Genomic DNA, 18,985 nt, shown 5'->3' with positions numbered 1-18,985 from the left:
CGTCCCCTGGTGGGAGGGGGGGATAGCCCAGCACTGGTGGCAGCTTCCGGTGCCTCGGTGCCTCTTCGTGCCTCGGCGCCTCTTCATGCTGTCGCTGCTGATCACTTGGTTATGGGGCGGCGTCAGTGTGGAGGGGTCGCTGAGGCTGAGAGCTCCGGACCTCCCAGACAGAAGGTACTCTTTTGTGTCGGTGTTGGGGATAATGACAATTCTGTGCAGACCGGAGATCAGCGGCGCCTCACACCGGCTAAGGAGCAGCGGCGATTGTTACCAAGTCCCAGGAAAAGCAAAATAACATCTGCTACCGATGATGCGGAGGGCACAAGTGCGACAAGAGTTGGGCTCCCCTTTGGGCGATGCTCTGCGAGGGGACCCCCGTCCCTTGTGCCCGAAGATGCGGAGGTGGTCATGTCCCCTGATGTTGTTGCTGGTCCAGCCAGTGTGAGTGGTGTCAGTAATGTTGTGGTGGCTAGTGAGAATGGTGTCAGTAATGTTGTGGTGGATAATGTGAGTGGAGTGAGTGGTGCAGAACCGTTACCAGTTATGGGAGTGAGTGATGGAGGGACTGGTGGTGCGGGTGGCATGGAGGTGGGTAGTATTAATGTGGTGGGTGCAGGGGTTGGTCCGGTTGCTCCCCCAGTGGCGGCCCCCGTTAAGAGCTATGCCAGTGTCGCTGCTGGGGGAAGTAGGGGTCCATCATCCTCGTCTCTGGGCTCTGGGGACGGCTTTTTGCAACGGCGCCTCCTGCAGGCCTTACAGAAGGGAGAAAGGACGATCAATGTAGCGGGGCAGGAGGTTGATTTGTCGTTTTGGATAGAGAGGCACGGCCTGTCTGCCTTCCGAGAGCAAAGAGGCAGGGAGACATCATGGTCGCTCCCGACAACCGGGCCGGGTGCTAACCGTAGGAATGTGGTGCGTCTTCGGTGGCGTGGCAGTGATGTGTGTCCCCCTCGGGCACGGGTAGTTGAGCTGCTGCTGAAGATGGACTTCAAGGCGGCTGACATCTTTGCCTTGATCCATCCCTATGGTACATCTGAGTTTGATGTCAGCTTTGTTCGGCCGGAGGGGCTTGAGCTCTTCTGGTCCAACTATGAGCTGAGATACAACGAGCCCGAGTGGCGGGACTTTGCTGTGCAAGCAGTGTCCCGCCAGAACGAGGTCAAGAAAGTGACCGTTCTTACCCGTAACGAATCATTATCTTGCTTTGACATCATGACCTGGATGAATCGTTATGGAGAGGTACTGGGAGTACCCGAGAAAAATCGAGACGAGTTTGGTATCTGGTCAGGGGCCTGGACCTTCATGGTAAAGTTGAGGCGTTCAGGTAACTCAGTCGCCCACATCCCTTCATCAGCCTTCCTGGGGAGGGATCGTATCCTGATCTTCTACCGGGGGCAGCCTAAGCTGTGTCACAGGTGCGGTGACCCCACACATTTCAGCGCAAACTGCACCGTGCAGAAGTGTGCGTTGTGTGGGGGTGTCGGCCATCTCGCTGCATCCTGTACAGGGCAGATTAGGTGTAACCTGTGTGGTGATCTCGGTCACCCGTACAGTCGTTGTCCTCTTTCCTTCGCTAATGCGGGCTCAACCTCAGCGGATGAAGGCCATGAGGCTGAATCTGCTGGGGAGGGGACTAGCAGAGGCGGAGGAATGGAGGGGCCAAGGAAGAAAGACAGGAAAAAGACGCCTGCCCAGCTAAGGCGTCTAGAGAAGCGTCAACAGGAGAGAGAGCGGGGGGAGTCTCGGGCTGCTGGGACAACCTCTGGCGCTATCCTGAAGACCACACCTGTCGCTGAGGCCCCAGGGGATGATGTACTGGATGAGGAGGTCAGGAGGATCGAGAGAGAGGAAGGTGCCACGTCCTCAGACTCCTCCCATTATGAGAGTATGGACGAGGATAATAGGGCGTGGCTAGAGGAAAAGCGTAAGCGTGGCGCCAAAAAGAAGAAAAAGGGTAAAAAGAAGGGAGGTGTAAGATCTTCTCCCACCCTGACTAAGGTACCCAAGGAAGGTGCAACCGACCCCCCGCTGGTCGAACTTTCAAATCGATTCCTGGCCCTGGATGGAGCCTCTCCTGCCGATGGAGGGGCTGAGGGTGAAGGGCCAGAGGTGGCGGAGCCTGCAGGGGGTGCCGAGTCTCCCCCTGGGGAGTCAGGGTCCTCAGGAGGGGAGACTGGCCCAGAGTCTGGAGACGAGGATGAGGGGGCAGGTCCTGGATCTGCCCCTGAAGCATCAGAGGTGCGGGAGATGGACACCACAATATGTCTAAAAAGGGGGTGTTCATTTCCCGAGGGTGGTGGTAAGATGGGTAAAAAGAAAGCCGTCTAACTCAATCACTCATGATGGCGGCACCCACTCCGTTGACGCTGGCGTCCATTAATGTCGCCAGCATTAAGTCTGATGCGGCTAGATTTGCGGCCTTTGATTTTCTTGGCCGTGTTGAAGCCGACATTTTATTTTTGCAGGAGACCAGGCTGCCAGATTTGGCGGCCGTGTTTAAAGCTAAGAGGGAATGGAGACACGGGCCTTCCTATTGGTCTCTTGCGGCCGAGCCGTATAGCGGAGTGGCGGTACTTTTTACCGCACCGGTAGAATGCCGACGAGTTATTGAGTTAGAAATGGGGAGGTGCCTGATCCTGGATGTCCTCATGAAGGGACAAGAACTTCGCCTAATTAACATCTATGGTCCCCAGTCCAAGTGGGACAGGAAGTGTCTCTTTATGAGGATCAAGCCCTACCTTTTTACAAGTCGGCAGGTGGTCTTTGGAGGGGACTTCAATGCTGTCACGAGGTCCCAGGATAGGGGAGGTTCCAGAGACAAGCTGACTTATGATAGCGTCGCTCTTAATAGCATAGCTAGTGAGGCTCGCCTGGTGGATGTCCACATCCGGCACACCCCAGGCCACGCGGGGTTCACCTATTATAGGGGTAGCTGCAGGTCTAGAATAGACAGGTTTTATTTAAAGGAGGAAGCCATCTCTTCAGCAGTGTCCGTTGTTGAGGTGGAGTTCTCCGACCACTGTTTAATTTTGTTTTCTCTGAATGTTACAGAGACCCCCCGGATGGGAAGAGGCTACTGGAAGCTCAATTCATCTCTCCTGGAGGAAGCAGAGATCAGACAATCCTTTGAGGACTTTCTTCAGAGCCAGGTACCATTGCTGGGCCTTTGTAGCAGTAAGTCAGAGTGGTGGGAGATGCTCAAGAAAAGGGTGGCGAGATTCTTCCGCCAGCTCTCGAGCCTCAGGAGCCTGGACAGGTACCGCCTGTATCAGGGCCTGAGGAGGAAACTCGAGCATCTCGTCTCGACTGGGGGTAGTCGTGAGGACATCTCCAGAGTGAAATCCTTGCTGAAGAGGTGTCAGTACGATAGACACGCATCTTTGGTTTTTGAGAGGGATTACGGGAAATACCGCTCGCCCGACCCTTACAGAAACTGCAAGATGTCAGTGAATGGTAAAGTTGTCACGGGACTGGTTGACAGTACGGGATCCCTGAAAAGGTCCAGATCAGGGATCCTGGAGGTCGTCAGATCCTTCTACTCGCACCTCTTGGGCAGGAAGGATCTAGATCGGGATGTGATGTCGGCTTTCCTGGCTGAAACTGTCCCTGAGCCAGGAGTAGACCCCTCTCTTGATGTTTTGACAGAGATGATCAGGGAAGAGGAAGTCAGCCGGGCGATTGAAGGGCTCGCCCTCAAGAAATCGCCAGGCCCGGATGGCTTAACATCTGAGTTTTATAAGACCTTTAAGGACGCCTTGGTTCCCCTCTTGACTGAGGTATTCAATGAGTGTCTTTCCTCGGGCGCTCTGCCGAAGTCAATGAGGAGGTCTGCCCTGATCATCCTGTCAAAGGGTAAGGACCGATCTCGTATTGAGAACTGGCGTCCCATAGCGCTTCTCAATACGGACAGAAAGGTTTTGGCAAAGGTGCTGTTTAATCGGCTGGTGCAGTTTGCGCCCCGGCTCCTTTCGGGGACCCAGCACTGCTCTGTTCCAGGCCGCAGTACATTTAGTGCTGTGCTTTGTGTTCGGGAGGCAGTGGAGCAGGGCAGGGCTGGTAACTGGAAGGGGTACTTGCTGTCCTTGGATCAGGCAAAAGCGTTTGATCGGGTTAACCACGAGTACCTCTGGTCTGTCCTTCTGAGGTATGGCCTGCCTGGGGAGTTTGTCAATTGGCTGAAAGTTTTGTACGCAGGGGCAGAGAGTTTCCCGCTTGTGAACGGTTGGATTGGCCGCTCTTTTGAGGTCGGGTCTGGTGTTCGCCAGGGTTGTCCTCTGAGCCCACTTTTATACGTGTTCGCGATTGACCCATTCCTTAGGAGGGTTGATCGTGGGCCGTTGGTGGGAGTCGGGATGGATCGGGCAGCACCGGAAGCCACTCTAAGGGTGGTAGCGTATGCTGATGATGTCACTGTTTTCGTGTCCTCGGGAGGGGAGGCGCAATGGGTGATGTCAGAGGTTGACCGCTACTCAGAGGTTTCTGGGTCCAAGATCAACCGGGATAAGTGTGAGAGTCTCTGGCTGGGAGAGGGGGATCCAGGCTTTGATCTCCCGGACACTCTTCCAGGGTCCCAGGACTCCGCCAAAGTTCTCGGCATCGAATTCGGCCAGGGGGATTACCCCATGCAAAACTGGGACGGCAGGCTTAAGATCGCCGCTCAGAAGGTGGACCAGTGGAAGGGTTGGTCTTTGACCCTCAGAGAAAGGGTTAATCTGATCAAAACTTACCTGCTCCCGTTGCTGATTTATCTGGGCAGTGTGTGCATGTTGCCAGAACCCCTCTGGACTCGGGTGTACAGTCTGTTCTTCCAGCTGTTATGGGGGAATAGGCTGAACCTAATCAAGAGGGAGGTTACTTACCGCACGAGGAGACAAGGAGGGTTGTGTATGGTCAACCCTGTGGTGTTCCTAGTGAATACCTTTCTTAAGATCAATGTAGCAAACCTCTGGAAAGAGAGGGCTCCTCCGTGGGTATACTCCTGTAGGGGATGGTTTCGGCCTTTCTTCCAGGAATGGGAGACAGGAGGGCGAGTGAAGGATCTCCGTACACCGCATGGGCATCTTCCGGCTTACGCTACCCCGGTTCTGAAGGTGATTCGCCGGTGGGGTCTGGGAATGTGGGAGATCAGGACCATGTCGAGGAAAGTCCTTGACAAGAGGGTTCTGTTGACCCATTTCCAGAAGCCTCTGGCCCTCAGGGATTGCCCAAGTCGGGATCTGGGGGTGGGTTTGAGTTTATTGAATTCTATCCGGATCCCCTTGAAGTTTTGGGACTTGGCTTGGCGCTGCTTCCATGGAAAGCTGTGTGTGAGGGACAATCTGAAGTGTAGGAGCTCTGAGGAAAGGGGTTGTCCCCGGGAGGAGTGCGGTGGCCTGCTGGAGAGCATGGACCACTTCCTGCTTCAGTGCCCCTTTAACACAGAGGTGTACAACCGGGTGGGCGCTTCCATCCATTGGCCCGGGTTGGCCGGTCTCTCCTATGCGGAGTGGGCCTATGGAGCATTCAGAGGCCTGGGTGGCCGGGACCGCTGCACGTTATTTCTAGTCAGCCTAGTGGTCAGGTACCACATGTGGAACGCACGGTGTTTAGTATCGACGCAGCGTAAAATCCTCCCGGTGGATGAGGTGGTTAGGAACATTCTGGGTGACCTGGTGATGGTGCGCTCTCTGGAGTATGAGAGGCTGGGCACGGGGAGGGCCTCTCTCCTTTGGAGGGGGTTCTCCTTTAGTGTCCCTTAGTCTGTCATCTCCTCTCCTGGTGTTGGGCTGATGCTGCACTGTAGATTTTTGTTTTGTGTTCTGAGGTTATAGTGATGTAGCGGCTTGCAGGCGCCGAACCTGGGCTTTATGTGGTTTTGATTGAAGTTGTTTAGATTTTATTTGTATTCTGTTTTCTTTATGTTGTGTTGTAAATACTGTATATATTGTATATATTGTATATAGTGGGGTTTGGGACATAGCGTTAGGTTGGGAGGGGGGTGATGGTGGTGGGACTTATGAACGACCCTGGGCACTGGTCTGGACTACTTAACGCAAACTTTGGACGTTAGACCAGTGTCTGGGGGGAAGGGGAGGGTGCGGGCGAGGGATCTAGTTTAGTGTAGTGTTGTGTGTATTATGTATTATATATTTAAAAAAAAAAAAAAAAAAAAAAAACGGGTGTGGGATGTGATCTGAGTGGGGTGGTTTGTTATTAGAGGGTGTGGGGTGGGTTTATGTATATTTATAGTCATTTATGTTTATTTGTGGGTGTGGCTTGTCTTATTGTTTATTGATTTGGTTGAGGATGTGATAATCGGTTGGGTGGGGGTTGTGGTATTTGGTGTTATTCATTTCGGTGTATTGTAAGTTATTGTTTTGCTAGGAGTGAATGTGGCTGGACCAGCAGGTAAGATTGTATATATTGTATATTATGTTTTGTTTGTATTGTTATGTTTTTTACTTTTATATAAAATAAAAGATCTACAGGATGTAACTCAGGATCAGTACAGGATAAGTAATGTCATGTATGTACACAGTGACTGCACCAGCAGCAGAATAGTGAGTGCAGCTCTGGGGTATAATACAGGATGTAACTCAGGGTCAGTACAGGATAAGTAATGTCATGTATGTACACAGTGACTGCACCAGCAGCAGAATAGTTAGTGCAGCTCTGGGGTATAATACAGGATGTAACTCAGGATCAGTACAGGATAAGTAATGTCATGTATGTACACAGTGACTGCACCAGCAGCAGAATAGTGAGTGCAGCTCTGGAGTATAATACAGGATGTAACTCAGGATCAGTACAGGATAAGTAATGTCATGTATGTACACAGTGACTGCACCAGCAGCAGAATAGTGAGTGCAGCTCTGGAGTATAATACAGGATGTAACTCAGGATCAGTACAGGATAAGTAATGTCATGTATGTACACAGTGACTGCACCAGCAGCAGAATAGTGAGTGCAGCTCTGGAGTATAATACAGGATGTAACTCAGGATCAGTACAGGATAAGTAATGTCATGTATGTACACAGTGACTGCACCAGCAGCAGAATAGTTAGTGCAGCACTGGAGTGTAATACACGAGGTAACTCAGGATCAGTACAGGATAAGTAATGTCATGTATGTACACAGTGACTGCACCAGCAGCAGAATAGTGAGTGCAGCTCTGGGGTATAATACTGGATGTAACTCAGTACAGAATGAGAAATGTCACATGGATACATAGAAACTTGAGCAACTTTGTAACATACTCTGCATTACAACCCCTCTCCATCTTCTATATTTCAGCTTGCTCTCAGTCAATAGGAACCCCAATATATTTCACAGCGGAGAATTTGCTACTGTGTATCCAGTTCATGCGATTACATCAGGTAAATATATATATATGAGCAGCACGTATGTCCTGATAGTATTACACTCCATCAGACTTAGAATTATGATGTTAGGTTACTCAGTGTCGGACAGGCCCACCATAGAATCAGAGGATCCTATGGTGGGCCCAAGCTCTAACCCTGGGCATGCTACCCGTGACCGCACACCACGGTCACATCCCCAGCGACTGATATTGTGGGGCCAGCAGGAGCGCAGGGGGCCACTATGGACAGTGCGGCTGTCACTAGGTTTGTCACCTCGCTGCAGGACCAGGGCAACCCCCGCACTGGGGAGACTAGAAAGGCGAGTATCAAAAAAATGGGCACTATAAAAGTGGGCATAATGAATGGGGGAGTAAAACCATTACAATTTCTCATGTGGCCCTATGGGAAAATTAACTGCCCACCCCTGGTCTAACCCAATGATGGACCCGAGATGTCAAGCACAAGACAAAACAAATTGGGGGCTACTAAGGTCTAATCTCTAGGGGCTAATGGAGGTTGAGCCCAACTTCGGAGGTGATGAATGGAAAGAGTTGTAACAAACCTCCAGCTGTGAAGAGTAGACGGCTTGGCCTGTGTTTTGGTTCTCACCTTTCACCATCTTCCAGACATAAATCTCCACGTCCTCGGACGCTTCCTTCTCGATGGCGATCTTTCGGAGGTTCTCCTTCTGGTTTGCGGAGTTGGGGGACATGTACATGTAGACCAGGATCTTGTTGAGGTTCTTCACACACCGGGGGGAGATGACCTCTGCCGTGGGCTTCACCTTCTCATCTGGGATGAAGTAGAAGATGTTCTTACATCTATTGGATATTACACTACACACATCTAATATATAAAGCTGTGTGTGTATATATATATGTATGTGTATGTATGTATGTATGTATATGTATGTGTATGTATATGTGTGTATATGTGTATGTATGTGTGTGTGCTAAAGGAATCTGCACCATCGCATTTACAATCACCAAATTTTGCACTGTCGTTCTCTGTGACCCAGGGAACGTCATAGACCCGAGCTGTAACCCCACACTTTCCAAAATCTACTTATTAACCACCATATACAGGAGCCATTGTCTGCTGCTGCTGTGGCAGGTGGAAGCTGAGCTGTGATTGGTTACTTTTCTGCCACAGGTCATTAATATGAGCTCTGAGCTGTGATTGGTTACTATAGGCAATGAGCATAATGCAGCTTAGTTGTGAGGTAAGATGGAGAGGGATACAGAGATAGGGAGAGATTTATCAGAAGTGTCTGAGGTAAAACTGTTCTAGTTGCCCATGGAAACCAATCAGAGATCAGATGTCATTTAATAAACAGCTGTGGGAAAATGAAATTTGAGCTTTGATTGGTTGCCATGGGGAATTCAGTTCTGCTCTCAGACACTTCCAATAAATCTCTCCATAGACAAAGTGACAATCAGGGACAAAGACAGAGATAGTCAGAGACAGACAGAGAAAACTAGAACCAGAGACAGCAACAGACAGAGACAATCAGAGACAACCGGAGTCAGAGAAAGACAGAGACAGTCATAGACAGAGACAATCAGTGACAGATAGACAGAACCAGTCACAACAGTCAGAGATGGATAGATACATATAAAATATTTTGTGTTAACCCATTCTTTTTGTTATAGCGAAGAGCAGTTATTTACTATCGCGGACAACGCCGGGAGCTACCGCTAATATTTTATATTAATCAAATAACGTCATCATTTCGTGTCCACAGCCCCTGTGCAGAGCCATGTCATCGGTCTCTACAGTCACACTGCCTTCTCTCTAATGTCCTCTAATTCTCAATCACCTACCGAATATAGGTAAGGAAGAAACAGCGGGATGACTGCAGGATCAGACTACATAAAGATTTGCTTGTAGTCTGTTGCCATGGAAAAAAAATCGTTCTGCATAGAAGCTGCAGACACATAAATATAGACCGGCAAACTGGTTGATGAATACAATGGCAGCAGTGCAGTACAGACTGACACATATGTTCTTACCCTGGCAGACCTTGCAGCACTTCCCTTCAACTTTCTCCGGATAATCGCAGGAATATTCCTCCGGACAGGTGATCCGCTGACAGTCTTGGTTCCCGTCTTTGCACGTACACAGGATACAAGGGATTGCTCCAAAATTCCGGAAGACGGGATGCCAGACTTCACCGTGGGAATACGTTTTCCCATTATAGACGCAGGCTACGGGGAGAAGAAGGGCAATCACGGGAATAAAGGTGGAGGGACTATAGGGGAAACAGAGGTGGTCGTCACATCCAGACACTACAGTGGTTGTCCGTGGGCAGAGATGTGTATGTAGAGAGAGACCTCTGTGTATGTAGCAGCAGGACTGTGATATATGGATTTCTATTCAATAATTGTAGCTTCTCCAAGTGTACGGAGGTGGTGTCCTCACACTGCTGTGCTCTGTGCGCTCTTCAGCCAGTGTTATGTACTGTCCCTGAAGAGATGTGTAATCAGACCTCTGTGTATGTTGTTAGTAGCAGCAGGACTGTGATCTATGGATTTCTATTCAATGATTGTAGCTTCTCTACGTGCACTGAGGTGGTGTCCTCACACTGCTGTGCTCTGTGCGCTCTTCAGCCAGTGTTATGTATTGTCCCCGGAGAGATGTGTAATCAGTATCTTGTTAGTAGCAGCAGGACTGTGATATATGGATTAATATTCCAGGATCCCAGGACTGGATAGGTTTGGCAGGGGGATACAGTCAAGCCCTGATAGCCCTACCATCCTAGCTGAGTAGCTGGAGGAGATTGGATGGTATGATTACTGGCTAGTAAAACATCCGGAGGTCTGCCAGTTCTATTTTGGGTATTGCACAGCTATGTCTCAGATGTAGACTGCTCGCCCTGCAGCGTATTGGACCACTCTCCGATATTCATCAAAATGGTGTTTTCATCGGATATTATCCATCAAGTAGGCAGCTGCCGAAAAATCCCTTTTGGATACAATGAGTAGATAAGGGGGACTTATTCCCTAAGGAAATTGAAACTTTCAAAGAAATGCCGATTCTATAGCGGGGGGGCGATGAAGATTTATATTAAGGGGGGGGGGGGGATCTATAGACATAATTCCAAATTACTTACTATGGACATGCAGCAGAGGGTCTCATCTCTGAGACCAACTGGAAAGAGGCCCAGACACTCCTTACACGGTAGGTTCCTACTATTGGCGTCATCCACATGCTGTATCCAGCATATCTAAGAGTTTAGTAGAATCTTAGCAAAACGTATCCTTCATTTATGCAAATCATTGGCTGCGTCAGTGCATCCTTATCGTCATTTCAGCTTTCTCATTGTGAAGCCGGAGTTCGGCGCATGCACAGAAGGCGGCGCCAACGCATTGATGGGAGGGAGAGGCCACTACTACAGGGGTGAGGAGTATCCATAGCTCCTGCTCCATGGCAGTAGAGCCGCGGCTGATGATTTGCATAACTGAAAGATAAGTTTTGCTTATATTCTACTATATACAGTATGGGGAGGATGAGGCCGATGGTACCATTGGACCTACCTTGTAAGGTACATACCTGATGGTAGGTTTCCTTTAAAGGATCAAGTGTTGAATTTATGGAAAACATCAAGTATTTTCCTAAGGGTTTTACAGATCTAAGCTCCGATGCGATATATATCTGGAATACATGATTATTTCAATGCTATAGCATAAACCAGACGGCCTCAGTGTCCGGTGGAAAGCCTAGAATCACCAATGTCACTGAAGATCCTCCCCCAATGATAAGGCGCCGGGGTTAGATGGTCTACCAGGGGTAATCTTTAGAGGTACTGTTACCCTGGTTATTACAGGTGCTACAAGAGTCTAATACACAGGGTTCCCTTCCACCATCAATGCGCGAAGCCATTGTAGACCTCATACCTAACCCAGACAAGGACCTGAGATGAGCAGACTCCTACCGCCTTAATATATACTATTGGCAGACGTCAAGATTACCCAAAGCCCCGGCTCACCGCCTTCTGAAAGTTATTACCCCCACAGGCCAATCCGGGCGAATTCCACTTCCATTAATATACAAAGTTTGAAGTTTGAGGGCCTTTCCCTCAAGGCTGCCAAAGACTTTGACAGAATGGACTGGAACTTTTTATGGGCCGTGATACACAGGTTGGGGTTTATTATGTGGGTCGATTGCTCTATTCCCAACCAAAGGCAAGGGTTAAGGTCAATGGTAGCATCTCGTATGCCTCTGAATTGGAGAGGGGGACAAATCAGTCCTACTCCCTCTAGACCCAATCCCTCAGACTCTGGGCCCTTTGCAGGTCGTATTTCGGATCATATATTTATAGGTAGTAGTGACCTGTCAGCTGAGGGATCACATTGCAGATAACCTGGAAACATTACTTTCCCCCTTTTTATATAAAATATATGACTGGGAAAATTGATTGCAGCACATTGGATAAGGCCGAGGCCTTTATTAGAAGTCTCTTAGAGCGGACCTGTTCTAGTTGCCCATGGCAACCAATCAGAGCCCAGCTTTCATTTTCCCACAGCTGTTTATGAAATGAAAGTTGAGCTCTGATTGGTTTCCATGGGCAACTAGACCAGTTTTACCTCAGAAACTTGATGATAAATCTTCTCCATAATGAATAATGTCCTCAGACCGGAATATGGTTTATACCTGAAACTTAACTGTAAATCTAAATTTAATTAAAAATTTGGGGGATGTGTATGGACACGCCAGGACTCCCATCACGACCTCTGACACCGCTACTCTCTCTGGCTCTTTAAGGGGTTTTCTCACTGATAAGTTAGTTATCCTGTGGATAGGGCCTAACAAGGTGATCTGTGGGGGTCTTAGTGATGAGACCTGCAAAGATCATGAGAACGGGGGGCCCCGTCAGACCATTTGTCGCTCCCCGAGATGAGCGGAGCAGACGGTCGCGCATGTCCGGGCCGCCCCATTCATCTCTATGGAGCGGACTATGGAGAGATTGCTCCATAGAGATGAGCAGGGCAGACTGGTTGTGCGCAAGCGTCTGCTCCGCTTATCTCAGGGAGCGACGAGGGGTCCAACAGAGGTACATCGGACCCCCTTTTCTCATGATCTGTGCAGGTCCTTGTGGATAGCGCCTATCTTGTTTCGTGGGAAAACCCCTTTAAGCCTATATCTGGAGGTTATGGAGGCTCTTTAGGAACAATAGTTTTCTAGGGCAGGAGGGGCCCTAACTCTGGTAGCTCTGGGATGGTTGGGGGTGGGTTAAAAAACACAAAAAATTATTCTAAATTTTTAGCATCTTTTCCAAGTGCTCTGGAGGTGTTTCCTCACACTGCTGTGCTCCATTTAACTACTACACATCCTCCATCCTCTACTCTGAGGGACTACTTTATACTCATAGAGGCTTAGATCAATTCATTGAAAAGTGTGAAAAGCACAGCAGTGTGAGGACCCCCCCTACCCCCCCCCCCCCCCCCCCCCCACACACACACTGTTCAATGAATTGATCTGAGCCTCTACAAGTATTTGATGTAGGAGTCTTCTAGTTAAATAGTAAAGAAGTCGCTTTGAGCAGAGAGGAGGATGTATAGTAGGTCAGTGCAGAGAGCACAGCAGTGTGAGGACAAAGCTCCAGAGTTCTTAGAGAAGCTGAAATCTTGGAATATTAATCCATACATCACTGTCCTGCTGCTTCTAACAAAAATCCACAACAGTATGATGACGCATCTCTCTAGGTATAATACCTTAAACTATCTGCAAAGGGCACAGAGCACAGCAGTGTGAGGAAACACCCCCCAGTTCGCTTGGAGAAGTTACAATCATTGAATAGAAATCCATAAATCATAGTCCTGCAGCTACTCACTACATTTATAAATGTATGATTACACATTATTCTACAGTGATAATACCCTACACTGACGGCAGAGAGCGCAGCAGTGTGAGCACACACCCACTGTGCACTTTTAGATACTACAAGCCTGGAATATTAATGCAAATATCACAGTCCTGCTGCTACTTACACAATACACAACAGTATGATTACACAACTCTTATGGGACAATACCTTAAACTGTCTGCAGAGAGCACAGAGCACTGGAGTGTGAGGACACCCCCCCAGTCCAATTGGAGAAGTTACAATCATTAAAATATAAAATCTGTATTTCACAGCCCTGCTGCTACTAACAATATACACAAAGGTCTGATTACACATCTCTCCAGGGACAATACATAACACTGGCTGCAGTCTGTATGGTCCCACCTGCTGATAGATGCCTATAGAGAAGCAGAGCCGCAGTGTAAAGCATGAGGGGGGGGGGGTGGTGAGAGGGGACGTCCATATTCCTGCTCACCTTTCTTATGCTTCTCCTTCATCAGGATCTTCACCGTCGTCCCCCCTCCGCCACCTTTCTGCTTGAAGCTGCGAGGGTTGAACCCCAGGGAGGAGCTGACGATGGTGGACTCTGTGGCCCCCAGGGTTTTCTTGCTGAGCAGCTCGCTAAGACACTGGTCCTGGGAATGTCTCTGCGGGGGACAGACACGTCACACACTACTAAGACCCCCTAAACTTCACTTATCAAAATCTAATGGAAGGCAACAGAGGGGGCAGGAGATCAAAACCGAAATACAGCAGTGGTCACACCTGATATGGGGGGCTACAATGTGATAAGAACAGCGCCACACCTGATATAGTGGTGACATTTGGTATTGCAGCTTAGCAGGTCATGTGAGGATCGGAACATCCCTGTAATTGCATAGTGAGAATACAGCCAGAGACTGGGCCGTGTGAGGTTGGGGAGGTAGAGGGGATGATGGGGGCTCCGGACCCCCCGGGATCTGTAATTGGGGACGTCATACAGAAAATAGAGGAGAATGTCACGTACAACACCTCTGTGTAACTGCAGCGGCTCCTCCTCCAGCGAGCGATCGTACGAGCCGTCTGCAAGAAACAAACACCGCAACTTTTCACTACCTCCACTTCATGTCAGTGAACAGGTACAATTTCAGAAAATATCATGTCACATCCAATAACTAAATACCATTCGCTGAGGCCATTTGTTCTGCAGCAGCCGAGGGATTTACTATGAGGGGTGCGTTATGATGTTCTGCAGCAGCCGAGGGGTGCGTTATGATGTTCTGCAGCAGCCGAGGGGTGCGTTATGATGTTCTGCAGCAGCCGAGGGGTGCGTTATGATGTCCTGCAGCAGCCGAGGGGTGCGTTATGATGTCCTGCAGCAGCCGAGGGGTGCGTTATGATGTCCTGCAGAAGCTGAGGGATTTACTATGAGGTTCTGCAGCAGCCGAGGTGTGCGTTATGATGTTCTATAGTGGCTGAGGGATGTATTAAGAGGTTCTGCAGCAGCTGATGTGTGTATTATAATGTTTGGCAGCAGACTAGGTAAGTCTTATATAACACTGGTGCAGGAGACAAGGGGTGGCCACTTACCTCTGCACACTGGACAGCAGGAGTCGGGTACAGTCAGTGGTGAGGAGCAGACCAGTTCGGGACAGGTCACCAGGCCGCAGTATATCTGCCCGTCCTGATAGAAGAACCAATCAGAAGTGACTTGATTATAACATATAATACACCAGAATGTCAGAAGTCCTTATACTTCTCACAGCTGAGGGTTTGTTACAATTGCATCCAGCCTGAATTGCAGATACATTCTATCTAATGATACATTGTAACAGGACATAAGAGATGTGATTTCTACAGACTGCACACACTGTAACAAACCCTCAGCTGTGAGAAGTACTAGGTAAGAATTCAGACCACGGAATGTAAACAGTGTACATTCCAGCAACAATCCTGAAGGCAGCGGACCGATCAGATGACTAGCTGGAACAGTCCAGCCCCCGGGCCAGTGAGCCCACACACTGACCGCCGCTCCGTAGGACGTGTAACGTGATCTGTTGATCCTGCCGCGTCTCACAGGCAGCATTCATCATCCAGGGATTATATATACAGAAAAAAAATCACAAAAAAAACCCAAAAATAAACCAAGGTATAAAAACGATCAAGCACAACATAAAAGCTGAGGCTTTCCGGGAACAGACTGACACTGGCTGCTCAGAACTGGGTGATACCAACTGTCCAGCTTATGGGGGAGGGGGGTTAGTGATATTACAGGTGAACACCTAAAGGGCAGCTTATTCCCCCATAACTTATACACTCACTGGCCACTTTATTAGGTACACCATGCTAGTAACGGGTTGGACCCCCTTTTGCTTTCAGAACTGCCTCAATTCTTCGTGGCATAGATACAACAAGGTGCTGGAAGCATTCCTCAGAGATTTTGCTCCATATTGACATGATGGCATCACACAGTTGCCGCAGATTTGTCGGCTGCACATCCATGATGCGAATCTCCCGTTCCACCACATCCCAAAGATGCTCTATTGGATTGAGATCTGGTGACTGTGGAGGCCATTTGTGTCCAGTGACCTCATTGTCATGTTCAAGAAACCAGTCTGAGATGATTCCAGCTTTATGACATGGCGCATTATCCTGCTGAAAGTAGCCATCAGATGTTACAGGGTACATTGTGCTCATAAAGGGATGGACATGGTCAGCAACAATACTCAGGTAGGCTGTGGCGTTGTACCAAGGGGCCCAAAGACACCATGACACCACCACCACCAGCCTGAGCCGCTGATACAAGGCAGGATGGATCCATGCTTTCATGTTGTTGACGCCAAATTCTGACCCTACCATCAGAATGTCGCAGCAGAAATCGAGACTCATCAGACAAGGCAACGTTTTTCCAATCTTCTACTGTCCAATTTCGATGAGCTTGTGCAAATTGTAGCCTCAGTTTCCTGTTCTTAGCTGAAAGGAGTGGCACCCGGTGTGGTCTTCTGCTGCTGTAGCCCATCTGCCTCAAAGTTGGACGTACTGTGCGTTCAGAGATGCTCTTCTGCCTACCTTGGTTGTAACGGGTGGCGATTTGAGTCACTGTTGCCTTTCTATCAGCTCGAACCAGTCTGCCCATTCTCCTCTGACCTCTGGCATCAACAAGGCATTTCCGCCCACAGAACTGCCGCTCACTGGATGTTTTTTCTTTTTCGGACCATTCTCTGTAAACCCTAGAGATGGTTGTGCGTGAAAATCCCAGTAGATCAGCAGTTTCTGAAATACTCAGACCAGCCCTTCTGGCACCAACAACCATGCCACGTTCACAGGCCACAAATCACCTTTCTTCCCCATACTGATGCTCGGGAGAACTGCAGGAGATTGTCTTCACCATGTCTACATGCCTAAATGCACTGAGTTGCCGCCATGTGATTGGCTGATTAGAAATTAAGTGTTAACGAGCAGTTGGACAGGTGTACCTAATAAAGTGGCCGGTGAGTGTATACAGAGACTGTAACAAAATCACAAAAATTCCCCATATATCAATCGGTCATAAGAAACAAGAAGCAGAACATTAAAAGCTGAGGCTTTACAGGACTAGACTGACACAAGCCGCTCAGAACTGGGCGATACCAACTGCGTGGGCTACAGGAACATCAATAGAATAATAGGGGGGTCCACTTTATTGTTCATCCTGGACCTCCTGGTTCATGAACTCAATGCCAGAGTCACAGTAAGGACTAACAATCATTCAGGGAAGTAAAGAAAGGCATAAGATGAGGGATCGCCACTACATAACTTGGGAGAAATCTGCTCATCCAGTACCTCCTGGTTCATGAATAGAATTAAACACAATAAAAAGCACTTCAAACCTATTCATATTTAGAGTAATCAGGGTGTGGGGAAAGCTGGGTGACAAGACTCTTTGTCTGTACAGGGGCAGGAAAACACAGCAGAGGGTTTGTTACAGCCTCATCCAATCAATCCTCTATTTGCCATTTGAGGATTAGTCATTTGTGTCTCATGATATACCAGTAATACGTCACTTTCCGATATCCCAGATTTTGGGGTGTCCTCTCTATGGCGGGGGTGCACCCCTTATAGGCGGCCACTTACTGAGCAGCTGCACTGCACACACTGATTGGACTGTCTGGACGGGAAGAGCTCCTGGGTCGTGAACATCTCCCCCTGCTGGTAGGTCGTCCCATTGTGCTGACAAACCTTTGGAGGGGCCCGGAGCCCTGAGGGGGAGTGCGGCTCTGCAAGAGAGGATACAGCTTTATCATTCAAGCTTTTCGGGAAAAAAAAACAAACATACAAAAAACTTCTCATAGGTGAGGGTTTGTTACAATTGCATCATCATTCTCTCCAAGTTAAACAGTTCCAAGTGATGCGTTCCTCTCCTGACACATTGTAACAAACACAGAGCTGGAGAAAAATGTGCACTTCACCGCACAGAGGACCTGATACAGCTGTAACAAACCCTCAGCTGTAGAAAGGGATAAGGTCCGGCAGGATTTTTGGCCTTTAAATGTAAATATTATTTCCAGAATTCACTAAAACATAATTTTTTAGAATAGGTCCCGATATTACTTTTCACAGCTGGGGGTTTGCTACCATTGTATCCAGTCTATATAACTGTACACGGTTACATTTTACCAGCACTGATACATTGCAACAAACGCTGGAGAGAAGGGAGATGCATTACTGATGTGTTCCCAGGATAGGATAAATCTGTAACAAACCCTCTGCTGCGAGAAGAACTAGGTCAAAGACCTACCTACACAACGTGGGCAGCACTGCTGGGGATCCGTGACAGTGTGGACACAAGGCAGGACTGGGCACTTTATCCTGTAGCAGCCGACGGTGCCGCCCTGCAGGACACAAAAGAACACACAAATGTTACATCTACACCGGACGCAACTGTAACAAAGCCTCTGCTCTGAGAAGTAACAGCTATTTGCAGGTATTCTGCATTGATTTCTATTCACTAACAACAGGATTGAGCTCAGAACAGGGCCCATCAGTGGTGGCGCCGGCACCCATCAGCGGTGGCACCGGCAGATACAGCGCCCTCTCTGTGCACAGGCTCGGTGCGGTATAGCAGATCGGCCTCATTAGGTTGGGCCAAGTTTGTTATCCCCCATGTGATCTGAGAGGGTCCCACCAAACAGGAGAACGAGGGTCCTGCATAGAACTTACAGAGTAACTGAATGGAGCAGAAGGACCTGGCATTCCATCAATTAGGACCCCGTTCTCCTGTGTAGTGGTGGTCCCAGGGCTGTGACCCTCACCGACCAGATGGTAATCCTCAGGACTTTGGCCACCCATGATCTGGATATGAGTAAGGGGGGGGGGGCAGTACATGGTTTCTGCTGGTCAGGTCACATCTCCAGTAGGTCTTTAGTTCTCCACAATAAGTGAAGGAAAGAAGAGAAGTGACCCGAGCCTCACATATTAGGTGCAGGTACATACAGTGCATGGAGCTGGGACTGGATCTCCTGTGGTTGCTGGTGGAGGATGGTGATCCACAGATGTAAGTTGGTTGGTTTTGGTGTTGAATGGGAGATGTTAGTGGCTTCTCACTACGAGTTGGTTGGTCTCAGCTAGTGGCTTGTCACTACGAGTTGGTTGGTCTCAGCTGGTGGCTTGTCACTACAAGTTGGTTGGTCTCAGCTGGTGGCTTGTCACTACGAGTTGGTTGGTCTCAGCTGGTGGCTTGTCACTACGAGTTGGTTGGTCTCAGCTGGTGGCTTGTCACTACGAGTTGGTTGGTCTCAGCTGGTGGCTTGTCACTACGAGTTGGTTGGTCTCAGCTGGTGG

The 18,985-nt window shown here is 49.0% G+C and overlaps 1 protein-coding gene across 1 annotated transcript in view; it reads right to left on the bottom strand.

Annotated features, from left to right (window-relative positions):
- CHRDL2 (chordin like 2) overlaps positions 1-18,985 on the bottom strand; it is a 69,671-nt gene that overhangs the window by 10,879 nt on the left and 39,807 nt on the right. The window contains exons 3-9 of the mRNA XM_072133808.1: positions 17,943-18,036; positions 17,279-17,421; positions 14,756-14,849; positions 14,193-14,248; positions 13,662-13,833; positions 9,354-9,548; positions 7,951-8,133 (exon numbers count right to left, since the gene is read on the bottom strand). Coding sequence (XP_071989909.1) covers positions 7,951-8,133; positions 9,354-9,548; positions 13,662-13,833; positions 14,193-14,248; positions 14,756-14,849; positions 17,279-17,421; positions 17,943-18,036 — 937 coding nt within the window. The remainder of the gene's footprint in view (positions 1-7,950; positions 8,134-9,353; positions 9,549-13,661; positions 13,834-14,192; positions 14,249-14,755; positions 14,850-17,278; positions 17,422-17,942; positions 18,037-18,985) is intronic.

The sequence above is a fragment of the Engystomops pustulosus genome, chromosome 2, assembly GCF_040894005.1.
Source record: "Engystomops pustulosus chromosome 2, aEngPut4.maternal, whole genome shotgun sequence".
NCBI lineage: Eukaryota > Metazoa > Chordata > Amphibia > Anura > Leptodactylidae > Engystomops > Engystomops pustulosus.
Note: the sequence above shows the minus strand (reverse complement) of the source record. Positions and strands in the feature narration are given on the sequence as shown.